General features: G+C 41.3%; 1 protein-coding gene across 1 annotated transcript in view; it reads left to right on the forward strand.

Annotated features, from left to right (window-relative positions):
• LOC121709087 (deoxynucleoside triphosphate triphosphohydrolase SAMHD1-like) overlaps positions 1-17182 on the forward strand; it is a 42424-nt gene that overhangs the window by 20630 nt on the left and 4612 nt on the right. The window contains exons 3-7 of the mRNA XM_042092160.1: positions 1705-1771; positions 1889-2049; positions 2429-2544; positions 10304-10392; positions 16955-17098. Of these exons, the coding sequence (XP_041948094.1) occupies positions 1705-1771; positions 1889-2049; positions 2429-2544; positions 10304-10392; positions 16955-17098 (577 nt within the window). The remainder of the gene's footprint in view (positions 1-1704; positions 1772-1888; positions 2050-2428; positions 2545-10303; positions 10393-16954; positions 17099-17182) is intronic.

The raw sequence follows: 17182 nt of genomic DNA on the forward strand, positions 1-17182 counted from the left end.
ACCACTAATTATCACGATCTCTCTGACTACGTTTCCAAAATGCTTTACAGGTTGCAGCGTGCCTGTCAGTTAGCCAAAGAGAACCTCGATGTTTCTCAGATGAGGATGAAAAAACGGTACGACCGCAAGGCCGTCGCCCGCCACTTTGTTCCAGGCGATCAGGTAATGGTGCTGTTACCAGTCCTCGGTTCTGCTTTGCAGGCGCGTTATACAGGTCCTTACCGCGTGGAACGTAGGGTAGGTGATCTAAATTACGTTATCGCCACGCCGGACCGCAGAAAAAAAATCCACACTCTGCCACGCCAACAGGTTAAAGCCATATCATGTGCGACAGCCCAGGTTGATGTCATCTCCAAACTCTGACTCGTCCGTTTCTCCTCAAAATGACAGCCCAGCTCCGTTGCTGTCCACGGCACATGGTGCTGAAACTGTCGCCGTTGATTTCAGAAGCGCCTCCCGACGTTCCCGGCCCTCCTATGGAGGTGGTCGAAGGCAGACTTAAAAACTCTGAAATACTCGCAGATATCCCTTCATTTCTCTCTCATTTCTCTGCTCCTGAGTCCGCTGATCTGTCAGCATTAATTTTGTCACACAAGGATTTGTTTACTGATATTCCTCGCTGTACAACTGCCATCACACACGACATCGAAGTTGAATGCAGTAGGCCAATTAAACAACATCCATATCGCGCCAACCCTTCGAAGCGCCAGATACTTAGGCAGGAGGTTAATTACATGCTCGAGAACAATATTGCTGAACCCAGCTCCAGCCCCTGGAGCTCACCATGTCTGTTAGTTCCAAAGCCCGACGGTACATTTTGTTTTTGTGCCGATTTCAGACGCGTAAATGCTGTAACAAAAGCAGACCTGCTCACAAATTGTCTTTTCTTTTCCTCGTTTTTCAAAACTGACCATTGTAACTGGTGACGGGCTGGTGAATTTTTTGTTTTCCCACATTAGAATAGCTAGCCTCGGGTGTACTTTGGAGTGGGTAAGACTGTCTTTAGTGGCAGGCTAGCACATACCGTTGACTTGCGCTAGCCTAGCACCTGCGAACTCTGCAATTAGAAGGACTGGATGAAACGTGTTAAACGGTCTCCACTGATAAATATCACACTTGCTTACTTGGAAATGAGGTCCTATGTCCAAAATCCTGAACCACCCCTTTAAGGTGATGTAGGCCTACATCTTCTGATTATTATTGGATAGCGTTTAACATATAAAGCCAATTACAAATCGATATCTTTGGTTTAACCTGCATACCCACACAAAGTGCCATTTCAAAGTCCTAATGCTGGTTCACTAGTTCACATTTCGTAATTTGCAAAAGATATAATAGCGTAATAGAAAAGCATGTTTGGCGAAGTCTCTGGCCAGGGTCCTAAAGTGAATAGCAGGGTCGTGCAGGAGTCAACTGCGCAGGCAGGAGTGGTGCAGGATTCCGCCATACACCCCTTTATTCTTTAACTATGGAAGACGGGAGGCGTAAGGGGAGGTGGTGGGTTGTGAGGGGAGTAACGCTGATGCTGCAACTTCGGCAGGTAGACTGCGAATAAATAGCCTGACTGATTGAAGAAGGAGGCGTGGCAAATTCCGTCATGCTCCTCCCGAACTTCTGTTTGTAAACGCCATTTGTACAGTACAGTTTGAGGTTGAATGTAGTCCTATGATTTAATACGAAAAACCTACCTACACCTTTTAACAGACCAGAGGCATCGCTTGAGATCATACACTGCATTGAAAGACTGTGGAAAATTCCAAAGGAGTCCAAGGTATGAAGCAGTTTTGTTTGTTTAACAGTGTAGAGATACAGGATTGAAGTCTACACATATATACTGTGTACACACACACACACACAAATATTCAGTTGCCTTCCCCCTCTCCACCAGGTGTTCAATGACCCTATACATGGCCACATTGAGATCCCTGCTTTGCTGGTCCGCATCATCGACACTCCTGAGTTCCAGAGGTTGCGCAACATCAAGCAACTAGGTGGAACCTACATGGTGTTTCCTGGTGCCTCCCACAACCGCTTTGAACATTCTCTTGGGTACATGTCATTATTATTAAATGTGTGGTCCTCTAATGAGCATCTGTTGTGTTGTCCTTCCATTGATGCTAAAATAAATCAGTCAAGACTCCTTTAGTGATTCCTTGTTGATGGAGTGGAACTATTTGTGGTACTACAAGCACCAAACTTGGTATAGATTCCTGATCTAGGAGAGGAGTCTACCACAAATGCTGTAATTACAGTACTTCACTAGCACTCTAGGGGTTACTAAAATAAGCACATCTATTTGTCCTCATATCTCGGGCATTGTATGGATTGTTTAAAAAAAAATATATATTTGTGATCTGTGTTGTCTGTGACACCCAACTCCTTTTTGTCCCTCTTGGAACTAGATGATGATCTCTCTTTTGTTTGACAGGGTGGCTTACTTAGCAGGTGAATTAGTCAAAACCCTTGAACAAAACCAGAAGGAGCTGAACATATCTGAGCGAGACATCCTCTGTGTCCAAATCGCTGGTCTCTGCCACGACTTAGGTGAGCTGGGCTGTGGTGGGAACTACACATTTACATTTCTTGATTTTAGAAGATGTTTTTATCCAAAGCAACTTAAAACGTGATGAAAAACATTCAAGCTACAAAGTACACACTACATTACCTCTACAGACTGAGAAGAATGTGAATTGTGTAGAAATGTTTCATCAAAAGGTAATATGTAACGCTATTCAGAAAAGCGTATTTAACACAGTTCTACCTCGTGACTCAGGAGACAAATAAAAACAAAGAATTTAATCCTGAATAGGATATACAGAACAGCATAAGACACATGAGAATACAGTCTAGAATATAAAAACAGTCTTTGGCATATAGGCCCCTGGTGGAGGCCCCTGGTGGAGGCCCCTGGTGGAGGGGTGGAGGCCCCTGGTGGAGGGGTGGAGGCCCCTGGTGGTGGGGTGGAGGCATCAAAGTCGGCGTATTGAAAGTGTTTGAAATAAAGATGTCGGCAGTGTGACTTAATACGTTTTTTGCAAGTATTTGCCTTGGATATTTCCACTTTTACTGGTTTTATTAATGGAATCTTGATCAATATAAATTTGCCTTTATTACAATAATTTACAAAAATCACCTCTTTAATGTCAAAGTGAAAACAGATTTCTACAAAGTAATGTTTAATATTAATTAAAAATATATAATGCAAAATAAGTGATGGCATACATATCATACATTTATGCATATACATACCCCCTTCAAGTTTGCATTGGGTAGATCCACCTTTGGTCGCAATTAAAGCATGGAGTCTGTGTGAATACAGTAGGTCTTAATTAGGCTTGCACATCTAGATAGTGAATTTTCCTCCATTTTTCTTTGCAAAACTCCTCAAGCTCTGCCAGGTTGGAAAGGGGATCTGGTGTCAGGATCTGGCCTGGAGTGTTGACATTATGCCACCCTGTGGGGTATACTACGAATCTCGATTAGTGGGTTAGCGAGGTATGTTGCGCTCAAAGCCAGGCTATGCTGTGACACGAAAGTGGATCTGTTTTAGTGTCGCTATATCACCATGGTATCTTATGTTGTCAACCAAACCTGGTCGGGAGGAGGTTATGTGCTAAATTATAGCTAAAATCGTGTAATCTACCGCCCACTGACCAATCAATTGTCTTAAAAACGAAGTTCTCACGTGTAGGATTCTGTCATATATCTTACAGGTGGAGCTCCGCCTCTACTAACATTTTGGATCTCGAATGCGCTTTAATAGTGCTGTGCGTGCAAATATCCCACTATGGACGTGCATACCATACAACAACTGATGACAATTGATTTATTTGATGTTATAGGTTAGACACAAAAAAATGACCGTAGTGTAGATTAAGCTATCGCTCATGAATGCGGAAGTAATTGTTTTTAAATAGAGGCGGTCTTGTGCGTCTCCACATTTCACGATTGGCCAACGTCATCCCAACACCGAGAATGCGGACAGATCTGAAAGCCTAGTTTGACAAATATATCACATAACTGCTATAGTAGTATCACTTAACGTACAGTATACCCCTGAGTCAAGGCTTTGTGAAGTCTCGATATGTCTACATAGCCTAGATATGTTTAACGTGCTTCATAGTATACTCCACTGGTGGCCATTCTGTGTATTGTTTTCTGTCATGTGCTTTGTGTTTACCTGCCTGCCACCTGTCTTTGTCTCCACCCCATCTCCTTATTTGGTCTGTGCTTCCCGTCTTGTTAGTTTTCCCTCCGTTTCTGCTTCCTCACCTGTTCCCTGTTATTGTCTCGTTGGTTTCGTCCAGTCCTCTGTCTTTCTGTTAATTGGTATGCAGTGTTTCCCCTAGAAATTTTTCCAGCAGCGGTGCTGTTGATCGTAGGACCCCCCCCAAAAAAGAAAATGTTGAAAAAATTACTCCTTAAATGGTGACTTCTGGTGGATTTTTTCAGATTGAGTGTTACAAATTATGACTTAACCATCAACACAAGCATTTACAAAGCATGATTATTGCAGTACTTGAACAGGATTATTCATGTTTTTCTTTCACCTTTTTCATTTACATTATTAGTAATTAGCCACTGTACACTGTAGGCCACTGTACAAACTATTACTATTTAGAATGATTTATGATACATTCAAAAACAATTGATGTCCTATTTTTTTTAAATTAATTTTTGCACAGCACTGTATAAACGATATAGACTTCTTTCATGTCATTACACTGTATTGGTGCTATGCAAGTCGAATTGAGTGCCTGTCACTTTAAGGCTGTGACGGCCCATGGGGCTTGCTTGATTCTCACGGTTTTAAGCTAATTTAGTAGCGTTGTTGTGCACATAGACATAATATACATAGACGCCGCATCGCCCGCTACTCCTTACTAACGCTGACGAGATTTGGAGCCGCCATCTTGGACCAGTCATCCACTCCACTCAGTGTAATCTGTTAGGCCGGTGAGATGAGCTGTCGGCGCACTTAATTAATCATATCTCACTGAATACCGAACAGATTCTCACGCGGTTTTTTTTGCTGCAAAGGTCATACATGTAGCTATGATACAGGACACATGATTTAGCGTATTTTAATATTCATAGTGGGTTTAACAGTAATAGAATATTCTGATATATGATAGAGTGACCTGACGTCCGATATCAAAACTGGGAACATAATCCATGTTTGACAGCATAGACAAAACTAGTTTGATACAAGTTTAATGAGTTAAATATAGTTCACAGTTGACAGAAAAGTTCCATCAACAGCATTATTCACAGTCCACAGAAAGGTTCCATAAACATTTAAGTGAGATCAGTGCCATTCAGACATCTGAGGGGTATTCCAAGTAGGCCTATGTGGTTTAGTGACAAACTTGGGTAAATTGACTCAGAATAAGTTGTAAACCTCCCAGTAGAAAAGCTGTATGATACAGGAAACATGGTTGTGTGTATATTCATAGTGGGCTTAAGAGTAATAGAATATTCTGATATATGATATATTATAAAGTGATGACATCCAATATAAAAACTGGGAACATAACTAATCCACGTTTGACAGCATAGACAAAAACTGGTTTGATACAAGTTTTAATGAGTTAAATTTACAGAAAAAAATCCATTAACATTTTCAGTTCAGTGCCATCAAAAATAAAGTGAAGAACAGACATTGGTGTGGCATAAAGGAAATGGAGTAACTGGGTTCAATATCAACAGCATTTGTTAGACAAGTTTCATAAATATTGTAAAGTGCAAGTTTGTAGGTTTGTTTCTGATCCTTAAAAATCAGACACTGGTTTGGCATAGTAAGTGTAACAGTTCATCAATTCAAGACAAAAAGGTGACTTGTCACTTGTACAGTGTCAATGGGTTCATCAACAGCATCTGTTATTTACAGTTCACAGAAAGGTTCCAGGCCCAATGAAGAGATTAAATAAAAAGGAATTAAGAAACATTTTAGAAACTGCTAAGATCAACCCGTTCATTGCAATCAGTAAAGAATCAGGGAGTGTCTTCACAGGCTCAGTGAGACAGAGTTAGTCATGCAGTTGGTTCTATGATTTCGACAACTGGTTCATGTCATTTTGTATATTCCCACCTTGCTAAAATTGCTTGGGTACACTTTGGCTGAGAACAAAAGTGCTTCAGACAGCAGGTGGGCAAATAAGATGGCATAGTAAACTGGGTAAACTCCATAAAAGAGGACTGAGTCAACCAGACGATGGGAAAATGGGACACAGAGTGGCGAATGCAGGTGATGAAGGTGGAGCTCATAAATCAAACATTCAGTCACAGTGTAGCAGATGCCCTGCAGTACTGCAATGAAGAGCTGCACCTTCCTCAGTTCCAGGGGTGTGAGGAGACCGTTCAGTTCATTCACAGTCTTCTTGAACAAGGCAGTTGTTCTGGAGAGATACAAAATAATAAATAAATGAATGAAAAGGAATTTGAGAGGCATCTTATTCTTGTTAGGGTAAATGACATGTGAATAATACAGTGTTGGGCAAGCTACTTCGAAATTTTAGTGAGCTAAACTATCAGTTACTCTGCCATGAATAAAACACTACACAAAACCACCACCCAGTCAAACACAAACACAGCAGTAGGCTAAGTTCACTACATAGGAAGCTACTTTAAATTGTGCGAATTTCACATGACAAGAAAAGTGTAGCTTATCTGGCTAAGCTACTTGATAAATAAAGAAGTTGAGCTATTGAAAAGTTACTTTATTCAGGAAATAGTGAGGCTACCACCAACACACTTAGGCTACAAGTAGCAGCTAGCGATTGCCCAATAGGCTAGTCTGTGCCACTTGTGTAAAATTCGCCGGCCAAATCTAGTATGATTTATTTCTACAATAGCCTTCTTGTGTCAGTTGTAATCTAAGTCAGTGTTATGGAATATGACTTATCAAGTCTCAGTTCATAGCCGGGTGAACACCGAGTAAACATAGCCTAGCTAGATGGCTACGATTTTCATACAGTAATATCAAAGATTGCTCCTTCTCAGCTCTCTGGTAATATTCTATTCACAAAATACAACCAATAGTACGGTTATGTTAAATCTTACTTGTGAAAAGTAAATCCCCCGAGTATGGTCCGCCGATTTGAGAAGGAACATGCTGCACAGTGCTGTCATCTTGTGTCTTCTGCTGCAACGCAACGAGGAGTATGACCGGTCCAAGATGGCGGCCGCATTTCTTGTTAACACCAGCCAATGCGGCGTCTATGTATATTATGTCTATGGTTGTGCATGGTGCATAAGAATATGTGGATGAAATGAATTATGTTTTCCATGTCATTTGGTAAAATAAATGCTCAAAAAGCTTTGGTGAGCTCTACAGGAATTACAAACTATCTCCAGATGTAAATGGTTGCGTATCCTATTACTCAAATTCAATTAAACCCACCAATAGGCTAGCTACACCTTAGTTTCACAGCTTAGGTATTTTAGCAACACAGGGCTTGAAAGCATTGCCTGTATCACAAACAAAAACGAAGCAATACGTGGAATTTATCTGGGAATAGGCTACTGAAGGTAGGGGCGAGCTACCTCGCTGGCGTGTTTCATTTGGTTCCTTGGTTAACATAATGTAGGCTACGTTTTTTTGCACAAAATTGCATCTGCTAATAAACTTAAACATAAACACAAATAAGCATGATCTCCTGTGGAATCCCTGACTGCGCCTTCAACGTTAGCCTACTATTATTTGTTGACATCAAACCTGAACGAACGGCAGCTGTTCCTGAAGTTCAAGTTTTTTTTTTTTTTTTTTTAAATTAGCCAACTTTTTTTGCAGTGGCGCTTGAATTCCAAGAGCGGCGCTGCGCCGCTGATGAATACATTGTAGGGGAAACACTGGGTATGTGTATTTCTACCCTCCTGTTTCTCTGTTCCTTGTCGGATTGTCTCTCTGTTCACCCTGCCGTAGTCCTGGCTGTTGGTGAGTGTTTGTCGTGAAATAAAGTGTGGTTTTCTTAATTCTGCCTGGAGGAGTCTTGCACTTGGGTCCGCCTGCATAACCCTGACATCGGGTGTGAACAGCCCTTTTTAAGTCCAGCCACAAATTTTCTATAGGATTGACGTCTGGGCTTTGACTCTCCTCTCCAGAACTTTCACCTTGCTGTCTTTACACCATTGTTGTAGGCTTCCACGCATTGTTTACACCATTGTTGTAGGCTTCCACGCATTGTCTTGTTGGAGTGTAAATCATCTCCCAAGTCGTAGTTCTCTTGTAAACTGAATCAGATTGTCCTCCAGGATTTCCATATATTTTGCTGAATTCATTTTACTTTTACCTTCACAAGCCTTCCAGGGCCTGCTGCAGAGAACTACTACCACCATGCTTCAAATTAGGGATGGTGTGTTTTTGGTGATGAGCGGTGTTTGATGTCCGCCAAAAATAGTATTCTAGTCTGATGGCCAAAAAGCTCAATTTTGATCTCATCAGACCAACGAACCATATTCCATTTGACCTTGGAGTCTCCCACATCTTGGGTGAACTTTAGTGGAGATTTAATAACAGCTTTGCCACTCACCCATAGAGCTCTGACTGGTGAAGAACTTGGGCAAAAGTTGCTGTATGCATAGTTTCTCCCGTCTCAGCAGCTGTAGCTTTTAACTTCTTCAGAGTTGTCATTGGTGGCATCCCCCACCATTCTTGAACGGTCACTCAGTTTGTGGTGACTGCCTGCATAGGCAGGTTTGCACATTTTCCATATTCCTTACATTCCTTAATGATGGAATACTGTTTGTGACTGGAACTTCCAGACACAGGTGTCTTTATGTAAGGGATAATGGATGACACGGTGGTCTGTTCACAGAAATTAATGCACGTTCGAGGTTGTAAAACAGCCCCGATGCGAAGCGGAGGACTGTTTAAACCTCGTAAGTGTATTCATTTCTGTGTAGATTTTTTTTGTATCCATCCCCTCACTTATGCTTTTCAATAACCTTTTCTATGAGTTGTTTGGAGTGTTCTTTTGTCTCCATGGTGGAATTATAGCCAGGAATACTGATTGTGACTGGACCTTCCAGACACAGGTGTCTTTATGTAAGGACCATCCATTTAGAACTAGTAACGGCAGTTTGTCCTGCAAGTTGAGCAATTAGTTGATATGTGTCGGAAGAAAGTAGTTCTACAAACAAGACAGTTTTAGCGATTAAAACGTTTAAATTGTAACAGGAAATGAACACAACGCAAGTGGCAACAGTGGAATAAGTGGGATAATGGACTCCATGGTGGTCTGTTCACAGAAGTTAATGCACCGTCGAGGTTGTAAAACGGCCCTGACGCGAAGCGGAGGCAAATGCATTCCTCGTAAATGCATTAATTTCTGTGAACAGACCACCGTGGAGTCCATTATAGTTCGGCAAATTAATATATAAGCGTGATACGGGCAAAAAATGGATCTACTTCATAGGTGTGCAGATAACATGAGGTTAATGGTCGTTCTAAATTACGTAGGACAATGGGAAATTCAACTAAGCAGTGGAATAAATTACTATACTACACACATTCACTACACTCAGCGATTCCCATTTCAATAATTGTAAGATTTATTAGCACCAATTGGCTAATTTTACATTATATATTTTTTAATTAATTAACATTACTTTGTAGAAATGTGTTTTTACTTTAATACTAAAGAGGGGATTATTGTAAAGGATTGTAATGAAAAGGCCAAATTAATTTGACAAAGATTCCATTTATTAAAGCAATATAAAAGGGGAAATATCCAAGGGGGTGAATACTTTTTATAGCCACTGTATGTTGTGGTTCAGATGCTGTTGTCAAGAAGATCGTAATGATGGAAATATACTGACGACAAATTTTAATACAACTAACAATTTTTTATATATATATATATATATATATATATATATATATATATATATATATATATATATATATATATATATATATTTGAATTCAACATTTAAAAAAAGACCTCTGGTGCTCCATTAGTGGGTGCAATCTGATTGGCTTCTATAGTGTGGTGTCAGTGGGTGCACACAACAGGGGGTGTTTGTTTTCAGTTTATGAAGCCAGGGTGTTTTTCAGTACATATGCAGAACAAACCTTTAGCAGACTGTGAGGAAATATTTGCTGTGACAAAAAGTGACTCTGGTTTGCTTATTATTCCTTTAGTTCCTTTTAAATTCCATTTTTAACTGCTTCTAACCCTTAGTCCTTCAAGCCCCACTCAGATAGAATTTCTAACAATGTTCTAACATTTCTGAACCCATTTAACACAACTGCAAAGCAAATAACGTTTGCTAAAAGAACTGAGCTGTATGCTTCTTCCAGGACATGGACCTTTCTCTCATCTCTTTGATGGCTCATTCAAGAAGGTGCTACAAGAACAAACAAATAGAAAAGAGATGTCAAAATGGCAGGTAGATCACATCACATCCAATTTATGCATTCCAGTTTTTTTTACATATTGATCTGTAGTCCAAAAAACTGAAGAAGAACAAAGTTTGGAATCATACTTAATCACAACTGTATTTACAAAAGTTGACATTTCTTTACTTTACGTTACTTTCAATTGTGCCTCTTGTCTTTGCTGATATGTTTATGTTTATGGTATTTAGCAGATGCTTTTGTCCAAAGCGACTTAGGCTACAATGACCTCCATAAACATTAGATTAATATTATAATGAATAGTTTAGTAAAATTAAATAGCCCAAAAATAATAGATAATAATTTGGACAGAACCTTGGCCTGCACAAGAATTTTTGTGGTATATTGTATTAGAGAAGGTCTCATCTTCCGAATACTGTATAGGATAAACCATCATGACTTGACTCAAAGTCAAAGTCAAAGTCAGCTTTATTGTCAATTTCTTCACATGTTCCAGACATACAAAGAGATCGAAATTACGTTTCTCACTATCCCACGGTGAAGACAAGACCTATTTTACCAATTTAAGTCCACAGACAAACATAACATTCAAGTAAACAAAAAAGTAAGTAAATAAGTAAATAAGAGGGCACATATAATAATGAAAAAATAAGAGCAGCAAAATTTGGTTGAAATTGTGCATGGACAGTCAATAAAATACTAGTGCAAAGTCAGGCCAATAAAAGGCTTGGGTAGTTCTGTTTGACCTAAGTAATAAAGAAAGTGGCATAGTGGTGCAAGTTATGTAAGAGCAGCAGAAGTGTTGTGTTTTCAGGACAACAACACCAGTTGTAAAGTGTACAAGTGTGCAAGTGTGCAAGTGGAGTAGTGCAGGCGGCCATTGTGGGTCCAATGTCCAGGATGTTATGTAGCTGAGGGTGGAGGGGGGAGAGAGTTCAGCATCCTTACAGCTTGGTGTATGAAGCTGTTGGTGAGTCTGGTAGTGCGGGAGCGCAGGCTTCTGTACCTCTTCCCAGAGGGCAGTAGATCAAACAGATTGTGAGCGGGGTGACTTGAATCACTCACAATTTTGGTCGCCTTGCGGGTGAGGTGGGTGGTGTAAATGTCCTTCAGGGAGGGGAGTGAAGCACCAATGATCCTTCCAGCTGTGTTCACTATGCGCTGCAGGGCTTTCCTGTTGTATTCAGTGCAGCTTCCGCCCCACACAGCGATACAGCTGGAGAGGATGCTCTCAATGGTGCCTCGGTAGAATGTGGTCATGATGGCTGGTGGAGCACTTGCTCGCCTGAGTTTCCGCAGGAAGTACAGGCGGCGCTGAGCTCTCTTCGCCAGTGATGCAGTGTTGGTGGTCCAGGAGAGGTCTTCACTGATGTGCACCCCCAGGAATTTGGTGCTGCTCGCTCTCTCCACCACAGCACCGTCGATGGTCAGTGGCAGGTGTTGGGTGTGACCTCTCCGGAAGTCAACAACAATCTCTTTGGTCTTGCTGACGTTCAGCAGGAGGTTGTTGTCCCTGCACCACGTGGTCAGATGGTCGACCTCCAACCTGTATTGAGTCTCGTCGCCCTTGGTGATGAGACCCACCAGAGTTGTGTCGTCAGCAAATTTCACTATGTGATTGTTGCTGTAGGTTGCAGTGCAGTCATGCGTCAGCAGGGTGAAGAGCAGCGGACTGAGCACGCAGCCTTGGGGGGCCCCTGTGCTCAGTGTGATGCTGCTTGAGGTATTGTTGCCAACACGTACTACTTGGGGCCTCTGACAGAGGAAGTCCAGTAGCCAGTTGCAGAGGTAGGTACTGAGTCCCAGTTTGTCCAGTTTGCAGATGAGTTGTTGTGGTATTATGGTGTTGAATGCAGAACTGAAGTCTATAAACAGCAATCTCACATATGAGTCTCTTTTTTCCAGGTGGGTGAGGGCTGGGTGGAGGGCAGAGCAGATTGCATCCTCTGTAGACCGCTTGGCTCGGTATGCAAACTGGAAGGGGTCCAGGGTGGGGGGGGAGAATGGCTTTGATATGTGACATGACAAGCCGCTCAAAGCACTTCATGATGATGGGTGTCAGTGCCACAGGGCGGTAGTCATTGAAGCAGGATGGAGCAGTTTTCTTCGGCACAGGTATGATGGTGGCAGCTTTGAAACATGATGGGACGATGGCTTGCTTCAGGGAAGTGTTAAAGATGTCTGTGAAGACATCCTTAAGCTCCCCTGCGCAGTCCTTCAGCGCACGACCTGGGATGTTGTCTGGACCTGTTGCCTTACGGGTGTTGATAGCAGCAAGTGTCCTCTTCACGCTGTCGGCAGAGAGGCACAGGGGCTGCTCATGTAGAGGGGGATGGGTCTTCTGTGGGCAGGTGCTGTTTTGTGCTTCAAAGCGAGCAAAGAAGCGGTTCAGGTTGTTGAGCAGAGGGATGTTGCTCTCACAGCTCTGTGGCGCGGGCTTGTAGTCCGTGAGGGCCTGAATGCCCTGCCATAGGCTTTGTGCGTTCCTGCTGTCTTTGAAGTGGGTGGTTATCTTGTGAGTGTATTCTGAGGTTAAGTTTACATTTACATTAATTTAGCAGACACATTTGTCTAATGCGACTTACAAAAATGAGGAATAACATTTAAAGCGATGTTTCGGAGTAATTTCACCCTAGTGTCCTTTGCACCATGACCCCGAGCCAAACACCCTCCCAGAACCTGTTTTCCCTTGGTCGAAGCCTGGTCGAGTAGTAATGGTACCAACTTTTATCTCGTAAATTACCCACTAATAATGCCCTGAATGGTACGAAACTTCTACAGTAGTACAACTATGTTCTTTACTCATAAAACGAGGCATTGAAAAGTTTGTAAATACACCAGGAGTTTATTTAAATAACACTTGCCTGATGGATGCTACTATACCGCTGCGTCGACGTTACTTCCGTGATTTGGGAAAAGCCCGTAAAAGTCCTGGCAGGAAGCGATTACATCAACGTTTTTTGGTATATCCAGTTTTTAATATTTTTTTCCGAAGTGTTTACAACTTAGTGTTAACTAATAATTGTTGCAAACTGGTACTACAAACAAATTATTAGTGCATTCCTGGATCTACATCCTTATGCATGCTTCCCAAGCTAAAATGCAGAAGAGGTAGAGCAGTTTTCGTTTGAATAGCCGCTCTTGAAACCTTTCAAGACAGTCATTTTGTCATGGTCATTTGTAGCCTGGCGGGCCATCCTATATCATTGAAATGTATAGTCTGGAATCGACCCATTCACCTCGCTTAATCCAAGGGGCGGGCAGAGAATTGTCTTAACTGCCTAGGCATGCAATAGGCCAGCGCTACGACCATATCCGTATCCGGTCGGCAAAACGGCAAATACATCCTTCTTCAAAAGGAATGACTTAAGTGCATTGTGTTGCTCAACTTTCAAAGAAAAGCACAAGTCCAACTCCAAAGTTGATGCCAATGCCGATTCAAACAACCGCTCTTCGTTCGCCATAGCCACCTTCCTTGTTGTTCACCGTCGTAAGACTGTGGTCATCCTGTTAAGCCTGCCTTAAGACTAACAAAATAGAGCGCTGTGATCATCGTCAGCGTCAGCCAATAGAAATTCCTATGGTTTGCTACTAGACGTACAGGCTGAGCAAATTAATTTGCCGCCGCTAGGGTGCGTCTAGATTTCTAGGCTAGGTCATTTGGTCATACTACCAAAAACTTGAATGTTATTTCTCATTTTTGTAAGTAAGTTACTTGTTTGAAGTACACCAGTTTGTCAAAAATATTTGACTAGAAGGGAAGAAAGAAAATATAGTACACAATACATACTTGACAAGTACTGATATAATATGTAGGCTACTTAAAAAGTCAAAAAGTCAAAAGTCATGTTTATTTATAAAGCACTTTAAACACAATACCAGTTGACCAAATTGCTGTACAATAAGAAAAAAATGAGAAACCTGATAGATAGATAATGAATGACAGCACACAAAAAACAGGGGGAGTGGTACAAACAAACATATCAATATGTTATGTAAAAGACAAAAAGTACAAAATAGAAAATAAAATAGATTGAATAAGCACAAAAAACAGGAGGTTAGAGTGGCAATGTTATTGAAGAAATTATTTTATTAGGATAACCACTTAAGATGTACCATCTTGTTTTTGAGGGGGTCCTGAACATTACATTGGGGGGTCCTGAACACCACATTACACACATACAAAACAGAAACAAACAACCAAACAACAAAAAACTCAAAACAAACAACAACAGAGAAAGAAACACACAGAGCCTACAATTACAACATAATAAATAACAGGGAATAATGATCATTCAAAATATAGCCAAGCGTTACTGTAAAATGTAAAAAAAGAAAAAAGTCAGTGAGGTTGAGTAGTTCAGTAAAGAAAGAATGAGAAATGAGAGAAATTTGGAAAGGTGTTAAAGTCAGTTAGTGTCATGTAGCCTGGCCTTGGCCTGTCTACGTACTTCCGGTCGATTTCTTTTTCCTACAGTACTCCGTCTGGAATAGGTTGATTCACACTCGTTTACTTCGGCAGTTGGGCAGCCGACCAACCAGCGAACAGTGGGCGTCCCTGAGAGCGATTACGTACCCAGGCATGGTGTTTCAATTACTACGTCCCCGCCCCTGAACCAGATCGCTTGGAATACATCAACGTAGGGAGCGAAAATGACTCATACTTCTTTGAAATCTTTGAGCAAATGTAAATAATAGTTTAGCCCATTAACAGGAGTGTCATGAACGAAGTCACAGTGGAGTAGGATGTTATATCGTCAGCTAAACTTTAGTCATAGATTTTGTCACTAAAGGCGAACGTACCCGAGTCAAACTGTAGTTTAGTAGGGTACATGGTCGGGTCAAAATCGCTATTTTTCAAACACTAAGAAGGCTCGACATAACTTGAAACTTTTATCGAAGCATCATCAGTGTCTCTACATATGAACTCGAGCATTAAGAACATTGTTCGTGTACACATAGTTTACTAAAAAGAAAGATTTTGGACAACTCACTCCTTGCAAGATGGCAGCGAGCAGAAAAAAACAAGTGAGTTGTTCAAAACCTCTCTTTTAGTAAACTCTGTGTACACCAACAATGTTCTCAATGCTCGAGTTCATGTGTAGAGACACTGATGATACTTCGATCAAAGTTTCATGTTGTGTCGAGCCTTCATAGTATTTGAAAAATAGCGATTTTGACGCGATTGTATCAAAAAAGTAGTAGCCCTATAGGAATCCCATTCAAAAGGTCATTTCACCCGAAAACGACAACGCATACAAGCTTAAAAGTGGCGCTTTGGACGTACTTATGCATTTATATGAAAGTTTGACTTGGATACATTCACAAAACACTATATGATGCATTTTGGCGAGAGTTACGCAGATGAAACGTGTGATTATTTGCTGATAAGATGCACCCGTGCTTGTTATGGGCGTGCTGCAGAGAAACTTCTCTGTATGACGAAACGCCGGTTGTTAGTGATTGGTTCAAAGCGGTTCAAAGGAACTCCAATGATTTTAAACCTCAAAACTGTGCCCTCCCACCCGGAAATAAACAAACGCCTATGGATCTAGGCCAGACTCTCTGCGAAGTCAGAGTCTGGTTTCCAGGCTAAGTGTCATGTACAGTTAGTATGTCAAGGCATGTTTAAATACCAAGGCATGCAAGGAATTTGGTCTCTGCATTTATCCCATCCGTGAATTAATGAACACACAGAGCACATAGTGAACACACAGTGAGGTGAAGCACACACTAACCCGGAGCAGTGAGCTGCCTGCTACAGTGGCGCTCGGGGAGCAGTGAGGGGTTAGGTGCCTTGCTCAAGGGCACTTCAGCTGTGGATATGGGCATGAGAGAGTAGTGCTCAACCACTTCCCCCGCCCACATTTTTTCTACTGGTCAGGGCTCACAGCAACCCTTCGGTTCCAAGCCCAAAGCCCTAACCAGCCCTAACCCCAAAAATCTGTCTTCTTATATGTGGCATAGTAAGACGAGCAAGAGAGGTATTAGAAGCAATGCAATACACAGAATCAGCATAATCCATTATTGGCAATATAAGTTGAAGAGCAATCTTTTTTCTGACCTTAAGTGGGAAACAGTTTCTGGAAGGGAAAAGGAGATCAAGACTATAATTCAATTTATGTACAATGTGATTAATATGGTAAGAAAGCTCAGTCAAGGTATAGGCCCAGGTATTTGATATGGTCAACTTTCTGCAATGTAGTGCCATCCAGACAGGAAATACGACATGAATGTGTTTTGCATTTGGATTTCATGTTCTGTCGAGTGCCAAAAGTCATAGCATGTGATTTAGTTTTATTAAGGATAATAACTTATTAACTGCAAGTCAGTGTTGTAAGTTATTAATATCAGACTGTAAGTCTGCTTCAAACTGTACTAAATTTGTATGTGAAGTGTGTGTGTGTGTATATATAACCCTATCAGCATAAAGCTGAACAGAACACTTACTTAGGGAAGATCATTAATAAATATATTAATAAATTGAAATAGCCAGATGAAAGTTTCCAACGCATGTTGGAGTTGGAACTGGTATTTGTTCTTGAGTGTGTCTGTAGGCTTCTGTGTGTGCATGTGTGTGTTTGTGTGTTGTAGCATGAAGATGCTTCAGTTAAGATGTTGCGGCACCTGGTTAAGAAGAACTATCTGAAGGGAGTCCTGAGGCTGAATGGCCTAAATGATTTGGACAATGATCTTGACTTCATTGCAAGCCTGATTAAAGGAGAGCCGAAAGAAAATGTAAGTTCCCACAGCAGCATTAAAAAGCTCATGGCTTATGGAGTTTTTTTTCTATCTGATCTTTTTTAACCTCTACAAATCTGT

The sequence above is a fragment of the Alosa sapidissima genome, chromosome 5, assembly GCF_018492685.1.
Source record: "Alosa sapidissima isolate fAloSap1 chromosome 5, fAloSap1.pri, whole genome shotgun sequence".
NCBI lineage: Eukaryota > Metazoa > Chordata > Actinopteri > Clupeiformes > Clupeidae > Alosa > Alosa sapidissima.